This window comes from Lolium perenne, chromosome 2 (genome assembly GCF_019359855.2).
Source record: "Lolium perenne isolate Kyuss_39 chromosome 2, Kyuss_2.0, whole genome shotgun sequence".
In the NCBI taxonomy this organism is placed as follows: domain Eukaryota; kingdom Viridiplantae; phylum Streptophyta; class Magnoliopsida; order Poales; family Poaceae; genus Lolium; species Lolium perenne.
This window is the reverse complement of record NC_067245.2, coordinates 83,652,862-83,678,268: the sequence shown is the minus strand read 5'-3', so window position 1 is coordinate 83,678,268 and position 25,407 is coordinate 83,652,862. Positions and strand designations below refer to the sequence as shown.

General features: G+C 47.8%; 3 protein-coding genes across 3 annotated transcripts; 1 reads left to right on the top strand and 2 right to left on the bottom strand.

Moving 5' to 3' along the window:
* Positions 1-253: 253 nt before the first annotated feature.
* LOC127328687 (cytochrome b6-f complex iron-sulfur subunit, chloroplastic-like) lies at positions 254-1,878 on the top strand. Its single transcript, XM_051355268.1, has 4 exons — positions 254-377; positions 1,293-1,390; positions 1,484-1,663; positions 1,783-1,878. Exons 1-4 carry the CDS (start codon positions 254-256, stop codon positions 1,876-1,878), a joined length of 498 nt encoding a protein of 165 aa, XP_051211228.1.
* Positions 1,879-4,664: 2,786 nt separating this feature from the next.
* Positions 4,665-6,341, bottom strand: LOC127333118 (uncharacterized). The gene has a single exon (XM_051359427.2). The coding sequence runs from the start codon at positions 6,237-6,239 to the stop codon at positions 5,085-5,087; it is 1,155 nt and encodes a 384-aa protein (XP_051215387.1). The 5' UTR covers positions 6,240-6,341; the 3' UTR covers positions 4,665-5,084.
* A 3,755-nt stretch (positions 6,342-10,096) lies between these two features.
* On the bottom strand, positions 10,097-11,666 carry LOC127333117 (uncharacterized). The gene is made up of 3 exons (XM_051359426.2): positions 11,366-11,666; positions 10,886-11,005; positions 10,097-10,511 (listed from the first exon to the last, which is right to left on the bottom strand). Exons 1-3 carry the CDS (start codon positions 11,484-11,486, stop codon positions 10,240-10,242), a joined length of 513 nt encoding a protein of 170 aa, XP_051215386.1. The 5' UTR covers positions 11,487-11,666; the 3' UTR covers positions 10,097-10,239.
* Between the last annotated feature and the right edge of the window lie 13,741 nt (positions 11,667-25,407).

The following is a 25,407-nucleotide window of genomic DNA, read 5'->3' as shown; positions in this document are numbered from 1 at the left end:
CAAAAGAAAGTAAAAAAATAAACCTCGAGCATAAAAATGGCTATACTATCAAAAGCAAGAAAAAGACGCTTACAAATAAAACCAATGCTACAGCCGTACACTATTTCATTCGAAAATGAGCTTCCGCACACACGAGACATATCTGCAGTATTGTTTCAAAAGGGGGTAATGAAGAGTCTATATGTGTCTTGTGTCTGGTTATCTTACAAGCTCATGTGATCTGTGGCTAGTTTCTCGATTCCATATATGGTCTATGGACATAGAATTGAGATTTTCCTTCGGTACCAGGAGTGGAACATTCTCTGCCCAATTTTACTATGAAGAAAGTCAAAATGAAATTTCAAGTTCTGAATCATATCAGGAGATGCTAATGCCAGGTGATGGGAAGTTTAGCATAAAGCTCAAGCATAAAAATGGTGAAACTATCAAACGCAAGAAACATAAATTGACAAATAAAATCAAAGCTAGAGAGAACACATTACACTATTTCATTCGAAACTGAGACATTGAGATATTTGCAGCAAAAATAGAGTAAACATATAGGACATTCATGGATGCATCCAGCATCACGCATATGAGCAAAGAGATGCAGAGAATTAGTGTTTTGGAGATAAAAATCATTGCAGAAACTCATTACTAATCACACAGAAAAATTGTATTTCGGAGTAATAAAAAATACCCTTATTCATGAATCTGTTGCATTCGACGAATTTTTTGAGATCTAATACACTGACATAGAAATAGAAACGAGACTTTCCTCTTGTACCAAGTCAACAATGGAACATTTTCTCTAGTTTTATTAAGAAGAAAGTCAACATGCCATTCCAAGTACCCAATTATAAGATATTTTAATGCCAGGAGTTCAGGATTAACCTCAAGAATAAATAAGAACAAATGAAGCAACTAAAATATGAAAAGCATGCAAACAAAAAAAATTGAGAAATTAGATCAAACCTAGAGTGAATTCAGTACACCATTCATCTTCTGAAATTAAGAAACTGACATCGAAGTGAGATTTTCCTTTTGTACAAATTAAGAATGGAACATTCTCGCTGTCTAATTTTTTTCAGAAGAAAGTCAACATGACTTTTCCAAGTTCTGAATCGTCATGAAATGCTAATGCCAGGAGATGAGCAGTTCAGGATAAACCTTGAGCATTAACAAGATAAAAGTATCAAAAGCAAGCAAAAGAAATTGAAAAATAAGATGAAAGATAGAGAGAACTCGATTCACTACTCCGTTAGAAATTAAGCTTTCGCACATACGAGACACAAACATTTACATCAAAGCAGGAGTAGTCATAAAGGACAAGCTCGGCAACGACATCTGCGTCGAGGACCGGCTCAACACGCACGGTCCCAACAACCGCACACTCGCCCAGGTGCTCAAAGTTAGCAGAGCACAACATGTTCAGATGGTTTATAAACTTGTGATCATTCTGAAGCTTTCTGAAGTCAGATTGCTGAAATCATGTGTCTTGCAGGGTGATCCTACCTACCTTGTCGTGGAGTCCGACAAGACCCTCGCCACCTACGGGATCAAGCTGTCTGCACGCATCTTAGTTGTGCCGTACCGTGGAACGCTGCCGAGAACAAGTTCCTCCGCCCTTGCCACGGATCCCAGTGCAACCAGGGCAAGGTTGTCCATGGGACTTGCACCCCTGGTAAGACAAACCTTGCATATTCCATGCCTTCGATTCTAAAATCTAAATGCCTTGCTGAACTGAAGGATCCTCTGTTTGCTTACTGAACTGATGTGATCTTCATTGTTCTTTTGACACAGTCAGTGGCCCTGGTTCATGCCGACATCGACGATGGCAAGGTCGTCTTTGTGCCGTTGGTCGAGACCGACTTCAGGACCGGCCAGAACCCATGGTGAAAGTAAGCAACACGAGCTCGAGCGGCAATGCTCACTTCAGCCCGTATAGCTTCCTGAGAACGCTGCTATAAATGCACCTGTTTCTTGTATCCAATTATATGTATATACACTGTATGATAAAACAGGAACTTCCTGATTGAATATATCACATTTTGAGGTCTCTGAATCTGGTAAGACCTTGGCGATATAGCTGATTAAACCTGAAGGATATCTCCTGAATCTGGATACCCAGATTCTCAAGAATTCAAGAGCTAAAAATAGCATATCTGCAGTATCGTTTCAAAAGGGGTAATGAATAGTCGATCTGCTTTTGGACATGTTACAAGCTCATGTGATCCTATATCTACCTTCTGGCAATGGTTGGTTTCTCAAGAGCTAAAATAGCATATCTGCAGCATAGTTTCAGAAGGGTAATGAAGAGTCAATCTGTTCCTGGACATGTTACAAGCTCATGTGATCCTATATTTAGTGGCTAGTTTCTCAATGATATATTCATTTCATACCAAGTTAAGAACAGAACATATATCGAGAGGCTATTTTCCCAATGAGTTTTTCCTTTCGTACCAAGTTAAGAATGGAACGTTCTCACTGTCTAGTTCTTTCAGAAGAGAGTCAACATGACATTCCAAAGTTAATCATCACCAGATGCTCATTCCAGGAGATAAGCAGTTCACGATAAACCTCGAGCATTATAAATGATCAAATTATCAAAAGCAAGCGAAAAAGGACGTACCCAGTGCTGAGAGCTCCCGCACTGTGCGGGGTCTGGGGAAGGTGTTAGTGGCAAGCGAAAGAAATTGAAAAATAAGATCAAAGCTACAGAGAACTCAGTACACTATTCTATCGAAATTAAGCTTTCGCACATACAAGACATGCTGCAAACAATCACGTTAAAGCAAGAGTAGACATACAGGATATTCATGGACCATGATGCATCAAGCATATGAGCAGAAAATGTATACACTGTATGAAAGACCAGAAACTTCTTAACTGAATATATCACATTTTGAGAATTCTGAATCTGGCAAAGACATAGACCTTCTTTTTATATCTGATCAAACCTGAAGGATATCTCCTGAATAGGGACACCTAGATAGCAACCTGAAGAATTCAAGAGCTAAAATAGCATAACTTCATCATCGTTTCAAAAGGGTAATGAATAGTCGATCAGTTTCTGGACATGTTACAAACACATGTGATCCTAATATCTAGTGGCTAGTTTCTCAACTATATTGGCATCGACATGAGAATTTCCTTTCGTACCAAGTTCGGAATGGAACATTCTCCCCACAAAATAAAGGAACATTCTCTTTGTCCAATTTTATTCAGAAGAAAGTCAACATGACATTCCAAGTCCATAATCATCAGGAAATGCTAATGCCAGGAGAAGATCAGTTCAGGATAAATCTCGAGCATACAAGTGATCAAATTCAAAAGCAAGCAAAATAAGTTGACGAATAAGATCAAAGCTAGAGGGAATTCAGTTAACTATAGTACGGCATACATGGATCATGATGCATCCAGCATATGCGCATAAGATGCAGAATATTTGTGTTTTGGAGATAGAAATCACCTAGTACATGAATTCCCCACATTACAGTAACTCTCTAGAGTAATAAAACAAACACCAAATGCACCCTTATAATAAGAATCCAAGAATATGTTACTCAACCCCCCTCATCTAGTTTCTCAAATACACAGACATAGAAATGCGACTTTCCTTTTATACCAAGTCAACAATGGAACATTCCCTCTGGTTTTATTCAGGAGAAAGTCAACGTACATTCCAAGTTCCCAACTATAAGAGATGCTAATGCCAGGAGTTCAGGATTAACCTCAAGAATAAATATGAACAACTGAAGCAACTAAAATACTCCGTATGAAAAACACGCAAACAAAAGAAATTGACAAATAAGATCAAACCTAGAGTGAATTCAGTACACCATTCATCTTCTGAAATTTAGAAACTGAAATTGAAGTGAGATTTTCCTTTCGTACAAAGTTAAGAATGGAACAGTATCTTTATCTAATTTTGTTCAGAAAAAAGTCAACATGACATTCCAAGTTCTGAATCATCACGAGATGCTAATGCCAGGAGATGAGCAGTTCAGGATAAACCTTGAGCATTAAAATCATCAAATGATCAAAAGCAAGCAAAATAAATTGAAAAATAAGATCAAAGATAGAGAGAAGTCGGTACACTATTCTGTTTGAAAGTAAGCTTTCGTGCATACGAGACACAAACATTTACAGCAAAGCAGGAGTAGACATATAGGACATTCATGGACCATGATGCATCCAGCATCAAGCATATGAGCACGAAATGCAGAAATATTGTGTTTCAGAGATAGAGATTTCCTACCATATGAATTGCGCACATTACAGTAACTTTGCTAGAGTAATAAAAAAAACACCAAATGTATCCTTATATAATAGCAATTCAAATATCTGATGCAGTCGAAGAAAAATTTGATATCTATCCATCCTCCACCTCGCTCATCTAGTTTCTCAAATACATTGACATACAAATGAGACTTCCCTTTCGTACCAAGTCAACAACAATGGAACATTCTCTCTAGTTTTATTCAGAAGAAAGTCAACATGTCATTCCAAGTTCTGAATTATAAGAGATGTTAATTAATGCCAGGAGATGAGCAGTTCAGGATAAACTCAGCCACTCAGGCATAAATATGAGCAGAATGAAACAATCAAAGTATGAAAAGCATGCAACCAAAAGAAATTGACACATAAGAATAAACCTAGAGTGAAACTCATTACAGCATTCATCCTCTGAAATTAAGCTTTTGCAAGCTAGACATATATAACAATAATGGACCACGATGAATCGAATTCGAATCCAACATGAGTCTTATAAGAACATGAATAGAGAAAGCCTGTGTTCCCCAGATAGAAACCATCTACAGTACTAGAATATAATATGAATCCCACATTACAGTAACTTGCTGCTAATCGCACCCGCTATTACTATTATAATAATAACAAATAAGAATTCAAGAATCTATCTCATCCGACGAAAATTGTGATATCCTGCATCCCTCATCTATACAGCTACCCACGGAAACCAACAGAAACGATGAACACTAACCGCACGGCAATGCAAAATTCTCAACTCAGATATAAGCAATCATCAGAACGAAGGCCTCGATCATAACCAGCTCCAGGAACGGCCATGGCTCCAGTTGCGCCTAGGAGGAGTGAGACGCACCTTCCGTCGGCTTCCCCTCCGCCGGCGCCGGATAGTCGTCCGCGGCGGCCAGCGGCGGCCGGTAGATCACCTGACGGTATGGCTGCACGGGGTGCGGCACGCCGTACACGGCACCAGACGCGTAGAGATCCTGGTTTCCTCCCCCGGCGACCATGTGGTGGTAAACGGGCCCTGGCATGTAGCTTCCCTGGCGCCCGGCCGCGTCGACGTAGTGGACCGGGCGCGTAGGCGGGTAGTAGTACATGGGCTGCTGCATGTACTGCGGCGGCGGTGCGGGCCACGGGGCGGTCTCGGCGAAGTGCGGGGCCAGAGGCGCGCCCAGCACGGGAGCCGGCTTGTCGTGGTCGTCGTCGCCATGCGGTGTCTCGATGTCAGGCTTGGTCTGCTCAGCCGCGGGCGGGGCAGGGTTTGGGTCGTCGGAGGCGGCGTCGATGCCGGTGAGGTAGTCCGTGTTCTCCGAGAGGATCGAGGAGGCGTCGGATCGGGTGCGGTCGAGCGAGCTGGGCGGCGGGGCGTTGAGCTGGTCGAGGAACCACTGGTCGATGGAGGCGTCGCCGGTGCCGGAGAGCACGGAGCCGAAGGCACCCGCGGAGGCGTGGTCGGGCGAGGAGGCGAAGAGGAAGAGGCGCAGGCGGGGCGGCTTGACGTCGGCGGCGGCGAGGCCGTGGACGCGGTCGAGCTCGCACATGAGGTTGTCGACGTCGTCGTCGGAGGAGACGGAGACGAGCGAGTCGATGTCCTCCTCGGGCAGCTGGTACCTGAGCGTGGGCCCGGGCGCGCCGGGCGCGAAGAGCGCGGGGGCGAGCCTGGCGAGCGCGGCGGTGAGGACGGCGTGGGAGGCGGTGCGCGGGACGGAGACGATGCGGGTCTCGCCGCCGACGTAGCGGAGGCGGTGGTCGCCCGGGCGCGGCAGGATGCGGCCGCCGAAGCTGCACATGATGCGCACGCATGGGCCCCCGTGCGGCTGCGGCTGCGGCTGGGCCCGCGAGGAAGGGGCGTGAGGAGGCGGGTGGTGGTGGTGGTTGCCGTTGCCGTTGCCGTTGCTGCAGCTGCTGGCGGTGCTGCGGGCACCGGCGCGGGGGGTGGAGGAGGCGGAGGAGGCGTCGAGGTGGTGCGACGACGAGGATGACGTCATGGGTGTCGGCGGCGCGCCCGGAGGGCGATGCGATGGGAGGGCAGGCTGTGTTAATTGCAACAAGGGGACATCGGGATTTGGGAATCGCAACTTGCGAGCGGAAAAGGTGGGTGGGTGGAGAGGACAAAGGAGGAGGGAGATTTCTATTGGGTTTCGGGCGGGGCCCAGTGCTTAGCTGTGATCCGAACCGGAGCACTAAGTCTTTTCCTTGTACTTTTTGAATTTTTAAATGCTTCCCAAAAGTGATATGGTGTGATTTTTCTGTACTATCCAATGGGCTTCAAACTTTTTATCCTAGTATAAAGGGAGCTATAAAGTAATTAAAAATATAAATAGATTATTGAACCATCTAGCGAAGACTGCCGTCACTAGAGCGACTCGAAGGCGCACCGCCATCCTCAGCCCTCACTTACCGTATACAGGTAGAGCTTGTCGTACTAGAGTTTGATGTAGTAGATAGACGTCGTGCTAGGACACCAAAGAACCAGAGCAACAACCATCGCCAAAGATAAGAATCATAGATTTGAAGGGCTACACTTGCAACCACGCCAACTGACACAAATACCGACCGAATCACATGAGATCAGCCGGGAAGACAACTCCACATGCCCTCCGCCGGCCCTAGGAGCACCGCTAGGACGGGGATAAGGCAAGGAGGACATTATTCTGACTTTGGGATGTAGCCGCCGCCTAACCATTCCGAAGAAGACACTCAGGTTGGTTTTATCGTCGCTCTTTAGATATAGCGATATCTGTTTCTCGACGTGTCGTCGGCATTCGCCTTTATCCACGGAGGCTTTGGGGATTGGGTGAGGTGGATGCTCTCGGGCGAATATGTTGGTCCTTAGGTGGTCGATCTGTCGTTGTTCCCCGACTTCAACGTACCACAACGACATGTGTCTTGCTCATTGCAACGGGCCTGTTCATCAACTCACAAAGTCTTGTTGGTGATGGTGCTTCTTCGAATCTGGCAATGGTGGAGGCTCGGTTTCTCCTTGAACGTGTGCATAGGGAGCGTGGGAGTTTGACGACTGATGCTACTTTCAGCAAGTGCATGAAACCCAAGGGATGATTCTTTATTTTTCTATCCTTTAGGGTTGTATGTGCAAAGTTTACAGAAAATCTTTTTTTACTGGTGTGTCTTTTCAGTTTCTACGTTTTACTCATGTAACTTGATTTTCTATTAATGAAATAAGTGGTTGCTCTAAAAAACGGAAACCTGCAACCTGCGAGGAGCGGTGGTCCGCCACACCTCCAAGGCCCTAAGGCCGCGGGAGGCAGGGCGGATGGACGGCATCACCGGCGAGAGGGATAAAACCCTAGATTGGTTTTTTGGCGCCTCCTCTCTCACTTTTGCTGTACTGCATAATTGTTTTCTAGAGCACTTGCATGAGGCGGAGTGGTACACGAGTAAGAGCATCCCTAACCGGGTTCCCCAAACAGCGTTTGGCATAGGCGTCGAATTGGGTTGCCATTTTGGGGAACGGCTGTGCCCAGCACCATCCCCAAAACAAAGGGTTGGAAACCTAGTTTTCATTCCAATTTCGTTATATATTACTATCTCTATCCCAAAGTTTAATGCTTATATTTTTTGAAAACTCAAACCAAGTAATGTTTGACTAAACTTTGAGAAGAATATATCAATAAATATGATATTTTGTAGACACCATGTGAAAATATATTGCATTATCTATCTAATGATATTGATTTCGTATTTTGCATATTAATGATTTTTGGTAAAAGCTTAGTCAAATTTGACATATTTGGACTTTGTAAAAATAATATAAGCCTTGAGCTTTGGGATAAAGACAGTAATATATAACGAAATTTGAATAAAAAATAGGTTTACTTCGGATTGGGATTGTCGTCTGCTTCGGTTTAGCCGGCTGCTCCTCGTCATCATCATCCTCCTCCCTGGCGGCGGCCTATCTATCTACATTGGCCAGGATCTGCACGTCGAGGTCGGCCAGGGCAGGGCTCCTCGTCCTCTGAAGGATACGGCTACGGTGGCGAGGTGTATGGCGGCCGTTGCGGGCCAGCATGGAGTACGTGGTCGCCATGCGGCGCACCATTTTAGCTAGGTGAGGGCAACGAGGTTGTGGATATGTTTGTGGCTTGACGAGTGTGGTGGTGAGGTCCACAGCAGTTGTGTTTTATAGGCGGAGAAGAGGCGGGAGAGGGGAGGGAGGGAAGGAGGAACGATGGGCATTAACGCCGCCTTGTGTGGAAGGCGCACAGCGACGTGTGGATACGACACAGTTCCGACAGGACGTATCAGATGCCTCCGCCTCGTAAACCATCGCACCATTGAGGAAAAGTTGCCGCCTCTCCATTTCTGTCTATGACAAGCGTGGCCCACCTTGCGCCACATCGCCCGCGGCTCATGTCCGGTGCGTCAAGGACGTGCCATGTAGGTCAGGGACGGACGAGGGATGCCGAACGGAAAATAGATCGCGTTCGATTGCGCTAGGCACCCGTTTGATCCGGCGCCTCCTATTTTTATTGAGGAACCGGATGGGACGCTCTAAAATATGGTCCCCTTTTTCCGTTTCCGATAGACAGGAAAAACCATTTCTCATGTTCTACGCCTCAACTACAAAAGAAAACAAATCTCAAAACGTGCACAAAATCAAGTGTACAAATGTACATTTTTGTAGAGAAAATTTCTTTTCGAATGTCATTTTTTGCCTGAGGTGCGAGTAGCCCGGGTAAAGGATCTTGGCGTCGGATGATCCGAGACCCGGTACGGGACAAAATAATAATTGATCCCAGGGCATGGAGAGGGAGGGACATTCCGTCACCTGATCCTCCGCAGCTCCCTAGGCAAACGACAGCCCTACTACTGGGTGGGTAGTACTCCCCTCCTCACGGATCTCCACATGCCACCGCAGTCCTTCCTTCCGATCCTCTCTGGCGCTGCGTAAAATATTCCGAAAAGAAAGCTGGGATTTCGTTGTTGGGAGAAAAAGCTGGACGGGGCACGACACGAGCGCAGCCGGTCCACCGAAAACCTGTGATTTGTTTGTTTTGCGTGGCTGGCTGGCGCCGGTTGTGGTGCACTGGTGCGCCTGTTTCTACTACTACTCCCTTGCGCGCTGCGTTTCCTCTCTAGTCTCTCTCTACCGAAAACACAAGAATTTTCAATCGAGGCAAGGTTGCAATTCTTGTATAGCGATCATCGCGTCTTCTTGGCTAATATAATAAACATGCTGCTCCATGTGTATGAAGTTTAAGAGTACATGTTAAACTTAGTACTCCATCTATGTCATTAGGGTTGTCTCAGATTTATCAAAATTTAGATGTATGACTTATATGATCAAAAGCGTACGGACCTCATCGATGTGATCTGTGTATAGGGTAAGTCGATCTATATTTTCTTTGGTTGGTTCAGGGGATTTGTCGAGTGATATGAAAGATGATATTGGCGTTTTCTAAACTAGATACTAATTTCGGAGGTTGGCGATTTAAAATTTACGATACTATTTGGGATTTCTATTGTAGGAGGTCGTAATTGCTGTGTAAGGCCACGTACAATGCAAAGTGCTTAGATGATTTATACCATTGTAGTTGTATGAAACTGAGGGAAAACAACTACTGAGGTATTGAAAGGCAACATCCCAATCACAATTACAATTGTCCTAATTATAATCTGGATTCTGGCCTATCTGCCCTTGCGAATCTTTTGCCAAGTTGAACCAAAAGGAAAAAACAGAGCAGGCACATAGTACTGCTAGATAAGGCATGTCTTGGCATACAGACGCATAACTTAGGGGCTTAAGTATGTAATAGAGGTACTTAATAAAGCTGACTGAGCTAATACAACAAAGCGAAATATATTTGTCCAACATACATACAGATAAGGTTAATATAGCTTTTTATTAAAGCTACTATAAAATGAGTTCAACAACAAAGCAACTCATAGTACTGCTAGATAAGACATGTCTTGGCATACAGATGCACAACTTCGAGCTTAAGGGTCACACAAGGCTGTGTGACATAATCATTTTCTTCTGGTTCCGAGGCGACCAATTAGACGAGATCCCTCCTTCTTGGTCATATCTGCAAATGCGTTCATCCACTTGCGCTCACCCACAGCACTAGCCCTGTGCACAGCCTTTGCACCCTCGCTGAATCCCTTGAACCGGCGTTCCATCTCACGACGGGTACGCGATATGCCATGGATCTTGCACCACTGCTCATAGAAGGCCCACATGGCTTCATCTGACTGAAGTGCACTTTCATCAACATAGAGACGTGCATCGGGGGGCCCTCCTGTCGTTCAGTAGGCATAGAGTTAAAATTGGATTTGTGGAAAATAGGATCGTTCATACCATTTCCCACCAGAGTTAATTTGATTGATTAACCTTGCAAGGCAGAACTAATATAACAAATTGACAGTCGGTATTTCTAAATCAAACAAAATGCTTGTTAGAAGTGTTTGGTGATTAGAACAACTCCTAATGAATTAATATGGTCCAACCACTGCCTGTTTATTCAAATATATCTGCTGACAATAAGAAACTAGCATATGCGAATTTCAGGAACGTATTGAACTCCGGAGCATTCGTATCAAGGTAAGAATAACTCATTTGCGGATTTCGGTATTCAGGATTCATAGCCAAATTCCGAGAGAAGCTAGGGATTACCTTCAGGGCAGATACAGCTGGGGTCTGCAAGACGAGCTTCAAGCAGGCTTGGGTTGGCTGCCCATGAAATTTCTGACTTACGCTTGGCTTTCTCTTCTTCTTCTGATGATATGGGGTCTCCTGTCGTTCAGTAGGCATAGAGTTACAATTTGATTTGTGAAAAATACAATCATCTGTGTACTATTGCTCTCAGCAGAGTTAATTTGATTGATTTAGCCTTGCAAGGCGGAGCTATTATAACAAATATCGGTTGGCATAGTAAACCAGACAACATGCTTGTTAGCAGTGTGGTGCCTAGAACAACTATTAATGATTAAGGGTTCAATCCTTGGCTGTTTATTCAAATAACTCTACTGATAATACGATGAATTTCGGGTATCAAATTCGGAAGCATTCGTGCCGAACTAAAACTCCTTTAGGAATTTCAGTATTCAAGATTCGTACCCAAATTCCGAAGGAGGCCCTTAAGCTAGGGATTACCTGCAGAGTAGACACGGATCGCGGCTGCAGGGCGACCGGCACCAGCAATGCCTCCAACGGCGGAGGGAGAGGGGCGAGTTGCGAAGGCTGCCCGCGCGAGCTTGGACACCAAGGAAGCCATAGCCTAGGTCGGGGTCGGGGTCGGGGTCGGAGGGGATAGATCTGGATTTAGGGTTTGTGCTGCGTCTGTTTCTACTCCCTTGCGCGTTGCGTTTCCTCTGCATAGGCAACCGAAAAAGGTCCGTAGTACTCTCTACCGAACAGGCTACGCATCCTCGTTCACGGCACACAACATGTCGGTCCTGTTCCAGTTTAAGGTTTCGGTTTATTTAGGAGAGATGGCCAGTTCAACCCATAGATCCCTCCACGGCAACAAAGAGCATACGCAAACAACACCCCCAAAACAATGTTCAACCCATTGGCGCGCTGCTAAAGAAAGCTCAGTAGAGGAAACCTTTGAAAAGAAAGAAAAGCTTAATATGTATGTGGTGCCAGAGGAAGTCAAGAAACAAAATTTTAATGTGATTTTTTTTTTTGTCGGAACACGGATCGCCATCATCGCCGAAACAGGGATCTAGTATGAAGACAAACACAAGAATTTGGCTCAGTATGCACTAGTGGAGAAGAGGCATTTGGTCCCAAGCAAATGTCCCACTGCTGAACCAAACCGGGTCCAATGCCCCCATTGGACCCGGTTCGTTTCTGCCCAGGACGACCCCACCCGCTGGCGCCTGTCCTGTAGCGGCCTTTGGACCCGGTTTGTCATACAAACCGGGACTAAAGGGTCCACCGCAGGGCGCGGCAGCCGTGTCGATCCTGGGAACCCTTTAGTCCCTGGCTTTGTATGACAAACCGGGTCCAAAGGCCCCCTCTCGGCTATATAACCTTGCCTCGCCCAAGTGTGAGCCACACTTAGCCATTTTTTCACTATCTTCACAAGAGGGGTGTATTGCTTTCCTCTCTTCTTCACATGCACAAGAGGTGTTCGATGAAATGCTTAAGAGGATTTGCCACTTGAGTTTACACAAATCAAGCCACACTTAACTTGCTTTTTTCTTCTTCATCGAGGTTAACAACTTTATCCTTTTCATCTGCAATTGATAAAATGCATGTGTATATATACATCGTGATGTTCGTAATGGTTTTGATCGGCTTAATTATATCATGCGGATGAATCGGCAATGGATGTACATTGACCGACGGTTTGACGAGTTCATCGCGGGCCTGGATAATTTTATGGCCGTGGCGGAGGCAAACAAACATGGTGGCTTCATGTATTGTCCATGTGTGGACTGCAAGAATACCGTAAATTACGCTCACTCGAGTCTCATTCACAGCCACCTTCTGCGATCCGGTTTCATGCCCGATTACTATTGTTGGACCAAGCACGGAGAAAGAGGGGTTATGATGGAAGACAATGACGAAGAGGAAGAGGATGATGACGGTTATCCCAATTTCCCGAATACGATGATACCGCAGAAGGCAATGAAGACAATGAAGTAGAAGATCAAGAGGCACCAGATGAGCTCGCCGATGATGATCTTGGCCGGGCCATTGCCGATGCAAGGAGAGAATGTGAAACCGAAAAGGAAAGGTTGGCCTTCGACAAGATGATAGAAGATCACAACAAATTGTTATACCCAACTTGCGAAGATGGCCATAAAAAGCTAGGCAAAGACACTCGGAATTGTTGCAATGGAAGGCGAGAGAACGGTGTCACCGACTCAGGATTTGGAAAGTTGCCGACAATAATTAAGAGGAAGCTTCCAAGGGGTAACGAATTGCCCGCCAAAGACGTACGAAGCGAAGAAGATTGTCCGCCCTCTAGGATTAGATGTGCAAAAGATACATGCATGCATTAATGATCGCATCCTCTACCGCGATGAGTACGAGAATTTGGATGCATGTCCGGTGTGCACCGCATTGCGGTATAAGATCGTACGAGATGACCCTGGTGATGTTGAGGGCGAGCGCCCCAGAAGAGGGTTCTGCCAAGGTTATGTGGTATGCTCCTATAATACCACGGCTGAAACGCTTGTTCGTAAATAAAGAGCATGCTAGGTTGTTGCGATGGCACAAAGAAGACCGTAAGAAAGACGTGATGTTGAGGCACCCTGCGATGGCTCCCAATGGAGAAAAATCGATAGAGAGTTCCCAAACTTTGCACAGGATGCAAGGAACTTACGGTTTGGTCTCGGTACGGATGGCATGAATCCTTTTGGAGAGCAGAGCCGCAGCCATAGCACTGGCCCGTGACTCTTTGTATATATAACCTTCCTCCTTGGTTGTGCATGAAGCGGAAGTTCATTATGATGCCGTGCTCATACAAGGCCCGAAGCAACCCGGGAACGATATTGATGTGTACCGAAGCCATTAGTCGAAGAACTTCTACATTGTGGTCCCTAGCAGGTGTACGTGTGTGGGACGAGCACAAGCAGGAGGAATTTGACCTAAGAGCGATGCTTTTCGTAACCATCAATGACTGGCCTGCTCTTGGTAACATTTCAGGACAGTCAAACAAGGGATACAATGCATGCACACACCGTTTACATGAGCTCGAAGGTGATTATTTGGAAAAAGGTCGAAGGTCGTGTACCGGGCATCGTCGATTTCTTAGGCTTACCCATCCCGTAAGAAAGAAAGGCAAGCATTACAACGGTGAGGCTGATCACCGGAGGAAGCCTCCCCATCGTGATGGTGTTGATATATTTGGTATGGTCAAGGATCTAGATGTAATATTTGGAAAGGGTCCTGGCGGACGGACTGTTCCGAATGACGATGCCGGACACGCGCCCATGTGGAAGAAGAAATCTATATTTTGGGATCTACCCTATTGGGAAGTCTTAGAGGTCCGCTCTTCAATCGATGTGATGCACGTGACGAAGAATCTTTGCGTGAACCTGCTAGGCTTTACGGGTGTGTACGGGAAGACAAAAGATACACCGAAGCACGGGAGGACCAGCAACGTTGGAAAGACCCCGAAAAGCTGCATGAGAGAGTTAAAGGACGTCATTTATCCAGCTACGCTCTTACAAAAGCAGAGAAGGAAATATTTTTTGAATGTCTTAGCAGTATCAAGGTCCCGTCTGGCTTCTCCTCCAATATAAAAGGAATAATAAATATGGAGAAGAAAACATTCCAGAACTTGAAGTCTCATGACTGTCACGTGATAATGACACAGTTGCTTCCGATTGCATTGAGGGGGCTTCTACCGGAAAATGTTCGATCGCCCATTGTGAAGCTATGTGCATTCCTCAATGCAATTTCTCGTAAGGTAATAAATCCAGAAATTCTACCGAGGTTGCGTAATGATGTGGTCCAATGTCTCGTTAGTTTTGAGCTGGTGGTCCCACCATCCTTCTTCAAGATTATGACACATCTCCTCGTTCACCTGGTCGATGAGATTTCCATTCTCGGTCCTGTGTTTCTACACAATATGTTCCCCTTCGAGAGGTTCATGGGAGTCTTGAAGAAATATGTTCATAACCGTGCTAGGCCGTAAGGAAGCATCTCCAAGGGCTATGGAACAGAGGAGGTCATTGAATTCTCGTGTTGACTTTATTCCCGACCTTAAGCCGATTGGTGTTCTGAATCGCGGCATGAAGGGAGACTAAGTGGAAAAGGCACGCTAGGAAGGAAATCAATGATATGTAGGGACGGGATTTCTTTGACTCAAGCACACTACACAGTCCTACAAAGTTCCACCTTGGTGGCTCCGTATATCGGTGACCACAAGAACTTTCTACGCTCCCGAGAACCCGGCGCTCGAACGATTGGATTAGACGTGAACACATGTCGACTTTCGGCGGTTGGTTGCAAAATCATCTCCCGAATAACAAACATATTGAAGATCAGCTTGTACTTGCTGGCCCAGACACCATCTTCGATCGTAGTGACTTTCCAAGGGTACGAGATAAATGGGAATACATTTTACACGATCGCCCAAGATAAAAAGAGCACCAACCAAAACAGTGGTGTCCAGTTTGATGCAATAATGAATGAAGGCCCAAATGACACATATTATGGTTACATAGAGGATATATGGGAACTTGACTATGGACCTTCTTTTAAGGTCCCTTTGTTTAGGTGCAAATGGGTCAACAAAACAGGAGGCGGGGTTCAGGTAGACAAGTTGTATGGAATGACAACAGTGGATCTCAACAATCTTGGGTATAGAGACGAACCATTCGTCCTAGCCAAGGATGTGGCCCAGGTTTTCTATGTGAAGGATATGTCTACCAAACCAAGAAAAAGGAAACATAAGGAAACAAATACATCAAACGATGAGCCAAAGCGCCACATAGTTCTTTCTGGAAAAAGAAACATCGTGGGAGTGGAGGACAAGACAGACATGTCAGAAGATTATAATCAGTTTGATGAAATTCCACCCTTCAGAGTGAACATTGATCCAAGCATCAAGTTAAATGATGAAGATGCTCCATGGTTACGGCTGAAGAAGATTAATTAAATGATGAAGATGCTCCATCATCAAGTTAATTGAAGAATGTTCATGGCACAAATGAGTATCTCAACATGGCAATCAATTTCCCATTTATTTTTGTGTAATCATGTAACTGTATGTAAGATATTAAAAGTGGAGATGCGCCACGGGAGATTTCCCAACCCTTTCCCCAACACTGTTAGATGAGATGCTCCTTTTATAGGCACGGCACCTCTTCTACTTTGTCTTGTTCCTTCGACAGGGCGTCGTGCGCTACATGCTTTATCTCATCGAGCAGTGCGTCCACCCATGCGTTCTTATCCTGCCGACATCTTTAGTCCCGGTTGTACCCACCAGCCGGGACTAAAGGTTACCCACACGTCCTTATCCCACCGACAGTTTTGTTAGATGACACAAAAAAGGATCTTTAGTCCCGGTTGTACCCACCAGCCGGGACTAAAGGTTACCCACACGTCCTTATCCCACCGACAGTTTTTGGCGCCACTGCGTTCCCGCCTATTTTTCTTCCCGCGCTTTCCACTGCTTCCCGCCTCCGTCCTCCCGCCATTTTTTCACTATATATATGTTGGCTTGGCCTCCATTTACATATCACATCTAGACTCATATCTGCAAACCTCATCACCAGGTCACATGGCTTCCATCATATCTCTAACCCTCCGGGAGGCGGAGGCGCTTTGCGCGTCGAACTACCCCTGCCCGCCGGGCTACCGCATCCCTACCGGCTGGTTGCTGAGCGTCGGAGGGGTACCGGTCCCTCATGTCCCTCTAGGTGTGGCGCGCGAGATGGCCATCACGAACCACTACTACTTCGAGCTCACGCCAGAGCAGCGGAGGAATCCCCAGTGGCATCCCGACTACAGCCCGACTTGGGAGAGCTTCTTCATCAATCGGCGTGAGAGGGCGCTCGCCAGGCACGAGGAGGGCAGCCCGCCTCCTTCGAACTTCAACGAGGCTGGCCGTCGGCTGTGGTGGCGCGACCGAACTCTCCAGGGCGTCATGGCCCACCGTGGCCCCCGCCTGCGCTACCCTCAGTCCCAACCCACGCGTGCTCTCCCGCCGAGGTTTGACTACCGCGACCCCGATGCCAGCGACGATGATGACGGCGACTACGACGACTACAGTGTGGCGAGTACTATAGGGCTAGGCACGAGTATGACTGAATGACTCGAACAGTCGAATCTGGCCATGTATCTTAATTAATTTTCAGTTGAGCTAGGCACGAGTACTATAGGGCTAGGCACGAGTACTATCTGGCCATGTATCTTAATTAATTTTCAGTTGAGTTCTGTACTTTAATTCCACATGTAATCTGGCGGGAAACTTTTCTCATCATCGTCACGCCACAACGACTTTATTGAAAATACAATAAAATAGATAAACAACTAGTCTAGTCGATCTACTCGTCGTCGGAGGTTGTCTCGGTCCAAATGTCGTCCCACCGAGGGTCGTTGTCGGCCCAAGTTGTATTCGGGTTATCAAGCTCGAACACGGCGACGGCCCGACGATGGCGCCTGTTGGACCTGCGTTCTGCCCGGAGGCCAGCTCCGGGGTGTTGTACGTGCCGAGGGTGAGCCGGAAGCCACCGGCACGCATCTCGGCATAGAACCTACCGTTCGGCCGCGCTCGGACGCCACAGAAACCGGACGAGCCGCGACGGCGCGGCGGTATCCCGGCGACAAATGAACGGAGGCGACGGCGACGTGTGGTTCCGCGCGCACGCGGCGCTTTATAGCACAGCGACGCGGCAAGTTTGGCGATAGGTGGCGCGGGGAAGCGGCGGGGCGTGGCACGTGGAAGCGGCGGCGACAGGTGGCGCGGGGAAGCGGCTGGGCGTGGCACGTGGAAGCGGGATCTACACGTCGCACGGCGGTGGCGGCGGGGCGAGGCACGTGGAAGCGGCGGCGACACGTGGCACGGGGAAGGGACACGTGTGGCGGTGGCGGTGGTGGGCAGTACACGGCGGTGGCCCGTACATGGCGGTGACGGGGGTGGCCCGGCGGTGGCGGTGGCGGTGGTGGGCAGTACACGGCGGTGCCGATGGTGGCCGTACACGGCGGTGGCGGTGGTGGGCAGTACACGGCGGTGGCCCGTACATGGCGGTGACGGCGGGCGAGGCACGTGGAAGCGGCGGCGACACGTGGCACGGGGAAGGGACACGTGTGGCGGTGGCGGTGCTGGCTGCACATGGCGGTGGCGGTGGTGGGCGACACGGCGGTGGCCCGTACAGGGCGGTGACGGCGGGGCGAGGCACGTGGAAGCGGCGGTGACACGTGGCACGGGGAAGGGACACGTGTGGCGGTGGCGGTGGTGGCCAGTACATGGCGGTGGCGGTGGTGGGCAGTACACGGCGGTGGCCCGTACATGGCGCTGACGGCGCGGCCAGGCACGAGGAAGAGGCGGCGACGGGGGGCACGGGGAAGGGACCCGTGTGGCGGTGGCGGTGGTGGCCAGTACATGGCGGGGGCGGTGCTGGGCAGTAGACGGCGGGGGCCCGGACATGGAGGTGACGGTGGTGGCGAGGCGGGGGCGGTGGGTTGATGGGGCTGTCAACGGCGGCGGCGGCTTTGGACACGTGTGGCAGTGCGGTGGCTTTTTTTCATTTGAAATAAGGCGGGAATGAAATTTTTTAAAAAAGTGGTTTGGACCCGGTTTGTATTACAAACCGGGACTAAAGGCCTTTTAGCGCGCAGCGAAGAAACGCAACAAAAATGGTTTTAGTCCCGGTTTGTATTACAAACCGGGTCCAACGGGGGGGCTTTGGACCCGGTTTGTAAGACGACCCGGGACCAAAGGGGGGGGGGCACTATAACTGCAACTCCTTCGTCGCCGCGGAGATCAATCCCGCGGAGACGAACGAGCGCACGCCGCCAGGCCGCCCAATCGCCACGCGCGCCGTAGCCGTCGCCGTCGCCGTCCACCGCGCTGCCGCGCCGCCGCCCGCCGCCCGCGTCACCGCCACCGCCCGCGCGCACGTCACACGCCGCCCACCCCCGCGCGCCTCTTCTCTCCCGCGTGCGGCCGCGGGCCCTCGACCGCCGTCGGCCGCCACTCCGCTCTCCGCCGCCACTCCTCCACCGCCGGCGCCGCTTCCTCCACGCCCGCCGCCGCCTCCTCTCTCGCCCGCGTCCTCGATCTCTCCACCGCCGCGCCTCCTCTCCGCCGGCAAGCAATCAAGGTGAGAGCCCCGGCCGGCCACCCGGCCTTTTTTTTTTCTTTCTTTTTTAGTCTTTTTTTTAGATTAGTTTGTTAATTAGTTAGAAAAATTAGATTAGTTTGTTAAGTTAGAAAAATTAGTTTAGTTTGTTAACTAGTTAGGAAAATTAGATTAGTTTGTTAAGTTAGAAAAATTAGTTAAAACAATATAGTTAGAAAATTAATTAGTAAAATTAGTTAGTAAAATATTTAGTTAGTGTGTTAGTGAAAAATAGTTAGAACTTTAGTTAAAACAATAGTTAGTGTGTTAGTGTAAAATAGTTAGCGCGCAAAAACGCCGGCACCCCCCCAAATAGAGATGTACGCCGGCGCCCCCCAAATAGAGATGTACGCCGCGCGGTGCCCCCTTACGCGGTAGTGCCGGCGCCCCCCAAATAGAGATGTACGCCGGCGCCCCCTTACGCGGTAGTGCCGGCGCCCCCCAAATAGAGGATGTACGCCGGCGCCCCCTTACGCGGTAGTGCCGGCGCCCCCCAAATAGAGGATGTTGTGCCGGTGCCCCCTTACGTGGTGTGCTGACGCTCTTGCCGGCGCCCCCAAATAGAAGATGTTGTGCTGGTGCCCCCTTACGCGGTAGTGCCGGCGCCCCTGCCGGCGCCCCCAGAATAGAGTATGTAGTGCCGGCGCCCCCCAAATGGTAGTGCCGGCGCCGACTAACATATAGTGAAGTTATTTTTTTAATTTATGTTAACGTTGGTACATATATATATGATTTGTTTTCGTAGCTACGATGCCGCGACAGCCGCCGCGCCGTGGTCTGACTCTTCTAGAGGAGATGGAGCAGATGGGGGAGGTCCGGGACCGGCTCCGCCGGGGTGGCACCGGGAGGTCTTAGCTTCCGGTCGCGCACCCAGGCGGAATCCGGGTCCCGTTGTCGACCCGGATATTCTTTGGTGGAGGTCTTATGGGCCACGGTCGTTTCAGAGGGAGCCAGCCCCGCCGGAGGAGGTAGCTCAGCGCATTGAAGCGGAGGACCAGCACGTTCGCCGTTACATGTACGCGTTAGACAACATGTATAGGACCGGATGGAGCGTTATGCGGGGATCTCATGTTAGCTATGCTCCCGTTGTTGTTCCGTGGCTTTGGGGGCACACCAGCCGCGGCTCAGACCCGGTCGGCGCCCTCTAGGACCCGGTCTGCGCGGTTGAGTGGTTGTAGTAGTGATTGATATGTATTAGGGTTAAATAAACATGAACCCGATCTATGTATGCATGTAATCGCAGATTCTGCTTTCAGCACTATATTATCGATCCTTAGTTAAGAACTACACATATGTAACTCCATTTTCAGTTTTCTGCATTATCCTTAATTTGATCATATGATGGTTCCTATGTATAGCTTGCAGGTCGTTGTAGAAAGCATGGACAGAGATGAAATTCAAGAAAATTTCATGGAGGAACTCATAGCAAACGGTACTCTGGATGATCGCGACGACGACGTTATTCCAGATGATGGCGGTGACGATGTCACCGCAACTTATTTGAATGACTCCGGTGAGGGAGCGGAGGATATTGAGGAAGAAGATCCTAGTGGCGCCGGTGAGGAACAAGATCATCATAATGGCTCCCGAACTGTAGTTATCACCGAGGTATATAAATTAATTAAGCCGCTGTTGATCGACTAGATGCATTAACTAATGAAATTGTATCGACTATGAACTATTTCTTTTTTAGCCCTCCGGATCGAGCACTTCTTCTCAGAAAGTCGAGGAAGCGAGGCCCGGCCAAAAATTTGGATGACGGTGTTAGGCACGACATCACCCACATCGAGAAGGATGGTAAACCGATTGCTCCAGAGAAAGGTGCAAAGTCATTTATAGCTCAATACGGAGTGCTTGTTAGGGACCATGTCCCGATCACCGTTCGAGAATGGCACAAGCCGAAGGGACTAGTGCTGTCTGCAGAGGAAGAAGCTCAAGGTCTTTATATCGATGATGTAGCCAAAAACAGCATTATGAACAAGCTCATGTCACATTTCAACATAGTACCCGAAGAGGGGGTGACGCTGAAAAGGCCAAGATGGAGCAGGCCCTCCGCGAGTTTGGCAAGAAGAAGATGGCCGAACTATTCAAGAGCCACAAGAAAAGATTGCGCCGCCTTATCAAGTTAAAGAAGACTCGGACGTGAGAAGGTAAAAAATCACTGGGACGAATTCGTGAAGTACAAAGCACGGAGTCGAAGAATTTTTGAGAAGGTCGTAAATAAATAAGGCAAATGCTGCGTTGAAGCTATATCACCAAATTCTCGGGTCCAGTGGATACAGTGGCTAACCGTCCTAAGTGGCGAGCAATGAGGCGGAACCGACCAAAGAAGGGATCGATTAGGGACACATGGTTGGATCGAACGGTGCAAGGAGTGGTTCTACGGGATTGGGGGAACGTTGGATCCGTAAACAGGGAAGTGCATCTATAAGAAAGCTCATCCGAAGGTTCCCATTGATGCCCTGGAAAAAGCACATAGGGACGTGGAGGCGGGGTTGTTCCAGCCCGAAAGAGAGAACGATGAGCCGACACGCGCCCTTGGGAACAAAGAACACGGCGGACGAACACGAGGCACAAAGAGGCTCCGTTCCGTGGAAGTATGGCTTTCTGCGGAAAGGAAGAGATTTCTGATAAAAGCCATGAGAGGAGGAAGGCAAGGGAAACAGACCGCCCGGCTAACTTAGAGGAGGGTATGAGCACCATGCAAGCCCAATTAACCATGGTAACCCAAGTACTTACATCTCGGATGGCTCGGGGCAGGCTGTAGATCCCGCACCGCTCAATGCCCTCGCCCGCTGCAATCTCAACCACACCGGAAAAGCAGCGTGGCTTCCTCTCAGCAGGTGGATAATGATGATGATGATGACCAGGTGGTCGAGCCTCCTCGCTACCCCCCCGTGGATGATCTCACTGAGAGCTGTCCTTGTGAGCTGCATGTTAAAGTTTTCAACCTATCCTTCAAGGCGGCGGTCGGCATCCTCTTACCTACAAGGTCTTACCATTGTCGTCCGGTCCAAGACGACTTTGCTGTTGTGATGGTGGATGAAGTGTTGAGAGAGTATGAGGGGTTGGTGCTTGAGCACCCTGCAGGTGAAGATGGGGAAATCAAAGAACTGGGGGAAGCCCGTAGAACCACCGTGCAATGGCGGAAGGAGAACATTGTGTTTCCAGGTGAGAAGCCAACAAGCAGGCCACCTCCGCCTCCTCCGCCACCCGTGCGCCTCCTCCGCGTGATGATTCTCCTCTGCACGATGATGATTCCCCTATCCATGACCAGTCTCCTCCACGTGAAAATACTCCGCCGCCTCCTCCTCCTCGTCAGGAGACTCCGCCGCTTCCACCTAAGCAAAAGAGGAAGCGGTCCGCGGCACCTCCTACAGCTCCGAAGAGATCATCAACTCCAATGAGGGCACAGACTCCAGAGTTGTTACCACATGAGCAGACTGAAGAGCAAAAGGCGTTTCTTGCGCCGAAGAAGATGTTTATTCCACCGCAGACAGTGAAGCACTTTGCCGAGACGAGAATGAAGAGACCTGAGCAGAGAGCTGATTATGACCGCTCTCTTGGACAGTCCTCTAGAGCGAGCAAAGAAGCAAAAGTCGCCCAGCCTTGGACAGCAGGACATTCTGTGCCGCACCCCACTTCATCGTGGAGCCATATCATGATCCAGAGACGGCATCGATGATCGAACGGGTGGCTAGAGCTCAGGGAGCATCAGTTGAGTACGAAGATTACTATCCAACGGCTCAAGTGGTAAACAAGTATAGATACGGATCTGATCTCGTCAAACCTGGCGAGCTCGCGCGTCTAGGGACTCAGATGCGAAGGTTGCATGACTGGTACCTGAAAGCATGTCGAAGATGTGAAAGCTACATCACGGTGTATCTTAGAGATGAGCATTACTTCCGGGGGGAAGACGAGATAAACCTTGAGTTAGAAGAACTGTTTCAGTTATTCAATCAAGACGCCCTCGACAAAGCTGTCATCAGTTGCTACTGCTCGTAAGTGATTTATTTGTGTAATTAAGTTTGTAGCTCATTCATTTGCACTAACAATTATCCTCATTATATTCTTTGTGTACGCTATACATTTAATTATGCAGAATGAAGAAGCTGGAATACAAAAGAGGCAAGCTCCTACCGCTGGGGTTCATAGACCCAAACACAGTTCATGAAGTTACGGTTCGACGGTACCCCAAGGACACAGAGGACAACATCGTAATGTTTTTAGAGAAGCAAGCAGACAAAGAGGATATATTCTTTCCCTACAACTTCAAGTGAGTGTTATATATAACATACATTATGCTTGTGCACCTTCCACTTTATTCTCGTAATCATTGAGCTATGCTTGTGCAGTTTCCACTTTATTCTCCTAATCATTGATCTTCACCTTGGAGTCGTAAACGTCATGGACTCGAAACGTAAAGAATATGCGGAATGGGCGGACATGGCTGCCATCCTCCAGAGGTAGTTTCAATCAATTTCGTATTGGCATCTTCATCTGCTCTAATTCGAAGATATCATCAACTAATCAATTACTCATTTACTCATTATTTTTTGCCGGGCAGGGCTTGGAAACGGTTCATCAATACTGTTCCGGGTGAATGGAAACCGGAGCTTACATTTAGAGATTACCCTGTAAGTAGTACTATATATATAGCTATGTCCGTGAAACTTTATATATGATATTTACTTTCAATACGATGCTTGATTATTAGTTTGATCGAACTATTTTTTCGTAAAGTGTATGAGGCAGGAACAAGGGAATAACTTATGTGGATACTACGTCTGCACCTTCATGCGTGACATGTCCTGTTCCAAGGGTGGGGATGCCCAAATACACCACAGTCGTGTACGATAACAAATTTTCACAATTAATCTTAATTAGTACCATCTATTGTATTGAGTTCCATTCATATATTGATCTCCTTTTTTAAATATAGATGACACGCCTATGGGACACTCTCATAACAGCGGATCAAATAAAAGCAATTCAAGAGGAAATCGCGGGATTCTTTATTACCGAGGTCCTTACCCCAGGTGGAGAGCACTATCGGAAGATCGTGACGGCGGAGGATATTCGTTCAGGAGATGTTGTATTGTAAATATGCATGCATTACGTGTACTGTGTTGACTATGTCGTGTACTGTTGACGATGTCTATATATATTCATGACGATTTTTTGTGGTTTCTTGAATGATATATATATGCATTGCTGAAACTCGCCGCGGGCAGAGAAACGCCTCTGCTTTCCGTCGCTGCAGAAACGCTGGTACAGCCTAAATGTGCCGCGGCAGAGAAATAGCAATTCTTCGCCGCGCAGAGAAACATAGGCCCGGTTCGTACCATTTAACCGGGACCAAAGCCCTTCCACCGCGAGCTCCCTGGCCGCACCACGTGTCGAGGCCTTTAGGCCCGGTTTATCTTTGAACCGGGACTAAAGGGTACCCCCTTTAGTCCCGCCTAGTTGGTCCCGGTTCGGGAACCGGGTCTAAAGGCCCAAATGGACCGGGCCTATTGCCCCGTTTTCCACTAGTGATGGTTGCAATTCTTGTAGCTTGGGCAATTTGGCTCAGTATAGCGATCATCGCGTCTTCTTGGCCAATATAATAAACATACTGCTGCAAGTGTATGAAGTAAGAGTACATGTTGAACATAGTATACGGATATGACCTATATGATCAAGAGGGGTGGCGGTTGATCAAAAGCGCGCAGACCTCGTCGTCGTCGATGCGATCTGTGTGGAGTATGTGGTAATTTCTTTGATTGTTTAAGGGGATTGGTCGAGTGATATGTGCGATGAAATTGGCATTTTCTAAACTAGAAACTGATATTAGGGTGGGGATTTAAAACTAACGATACAATTTGGGATTTCTAATATAGGAGGTCGTCGTAATTGGTGTGTAAGGCCGGCCACATGCCATGTAAAGTGTTCAGATGTTTGCTTAAGAAAATAAACCAAGCAACCACTTTGTTAAGCATCGGTGCTTATATGTACAGGAGAGTTGCCTAGTAGACCTAGTATAAATAAGCACTGTTGATTAAATAAAAACCGGTTATTTTTGCAAGCTCTTCCCTAGACATCTTGCATTGTAGATGGTCCAACATCATCAAAGCAAGGTGGGATAATATGGATCGATCTCGATGACCTGGTGTATCACAACTTGTGATTTTTTAATCTCAAAAAAAGTTATGATTTTTTAGTAAGCAATTCATGTTTTTAATCGAGTAGATATAGAGACGATGACGTTATTTATCATCCAATTGGAGTTTTCTAGGAAACAAAATTTTACAGTAACCTAGGCCCTATTGAAAAGTAGCTTAAGGGGAGATTCTAAAATTATAAAGCAAATTAGGATTTTCTATGTGTGTGTTGAGTTTCATCTAT

What these genes read in the sequence shown, in the direction of transcription:
- LOC127328687 (XM_051355268.1), top strand. Translation starts at nt 254, where the DNA reads ATGGACATAGAATTGAGATTTTCCTTCGGTACCAGGAGTGGAACATTC. An exon ending in TCAGGAGATGCTAATGCCAG is followed by an intron (nt 378 to 1,292) that starts GTGATGGGAAGT and finishes ACATCAAAGCAG; the next exon opens with GAGTAGTCATAAAGGACAAG. An exon ending in CCATGGGACTTGCACCCCTG is followed by an intron (nt 1,664 to 1,782) that starts GTAAGACAAACC and finishes CTTTTGACACAG; the next exon opens with TCAGTGGCCCTGGTTCATGC.
- LOC127333118 (XM_051359427.2), bottom strand. Translation starts at nt 6,239, where the DNA reads ATGACGTCATCCTCGTCGTCGCACCACCTCGACGCCTCCTCCGCCTCC.
- LOC127333117 (XM_051359426.2), bottom strand. Translation starts at nt 11,486, where the DNA reads ATGGCTTCCTTGGTGTCCAAGCTCGCGCGGGCAGCCTTCGCAACTCGC. An exon ending in GATCCGTGTCTACTCTGCAG is followed by an intron (nt 11,006 to 11,365) that starts GTAATCCCTAGC and finishes ACTGAACGACAG; the next exon opens with GAGACCCCATATCATCAGAA. An exon ending in CAGCTGTATCTGCCCTGAAG is followed by an intron (nt 10,512 to 10,885) that starts GTAATCCCTAGC and finishes ACTGAACGACAG; the next exon opens with GAGGGCCCCCCGATGCACGT.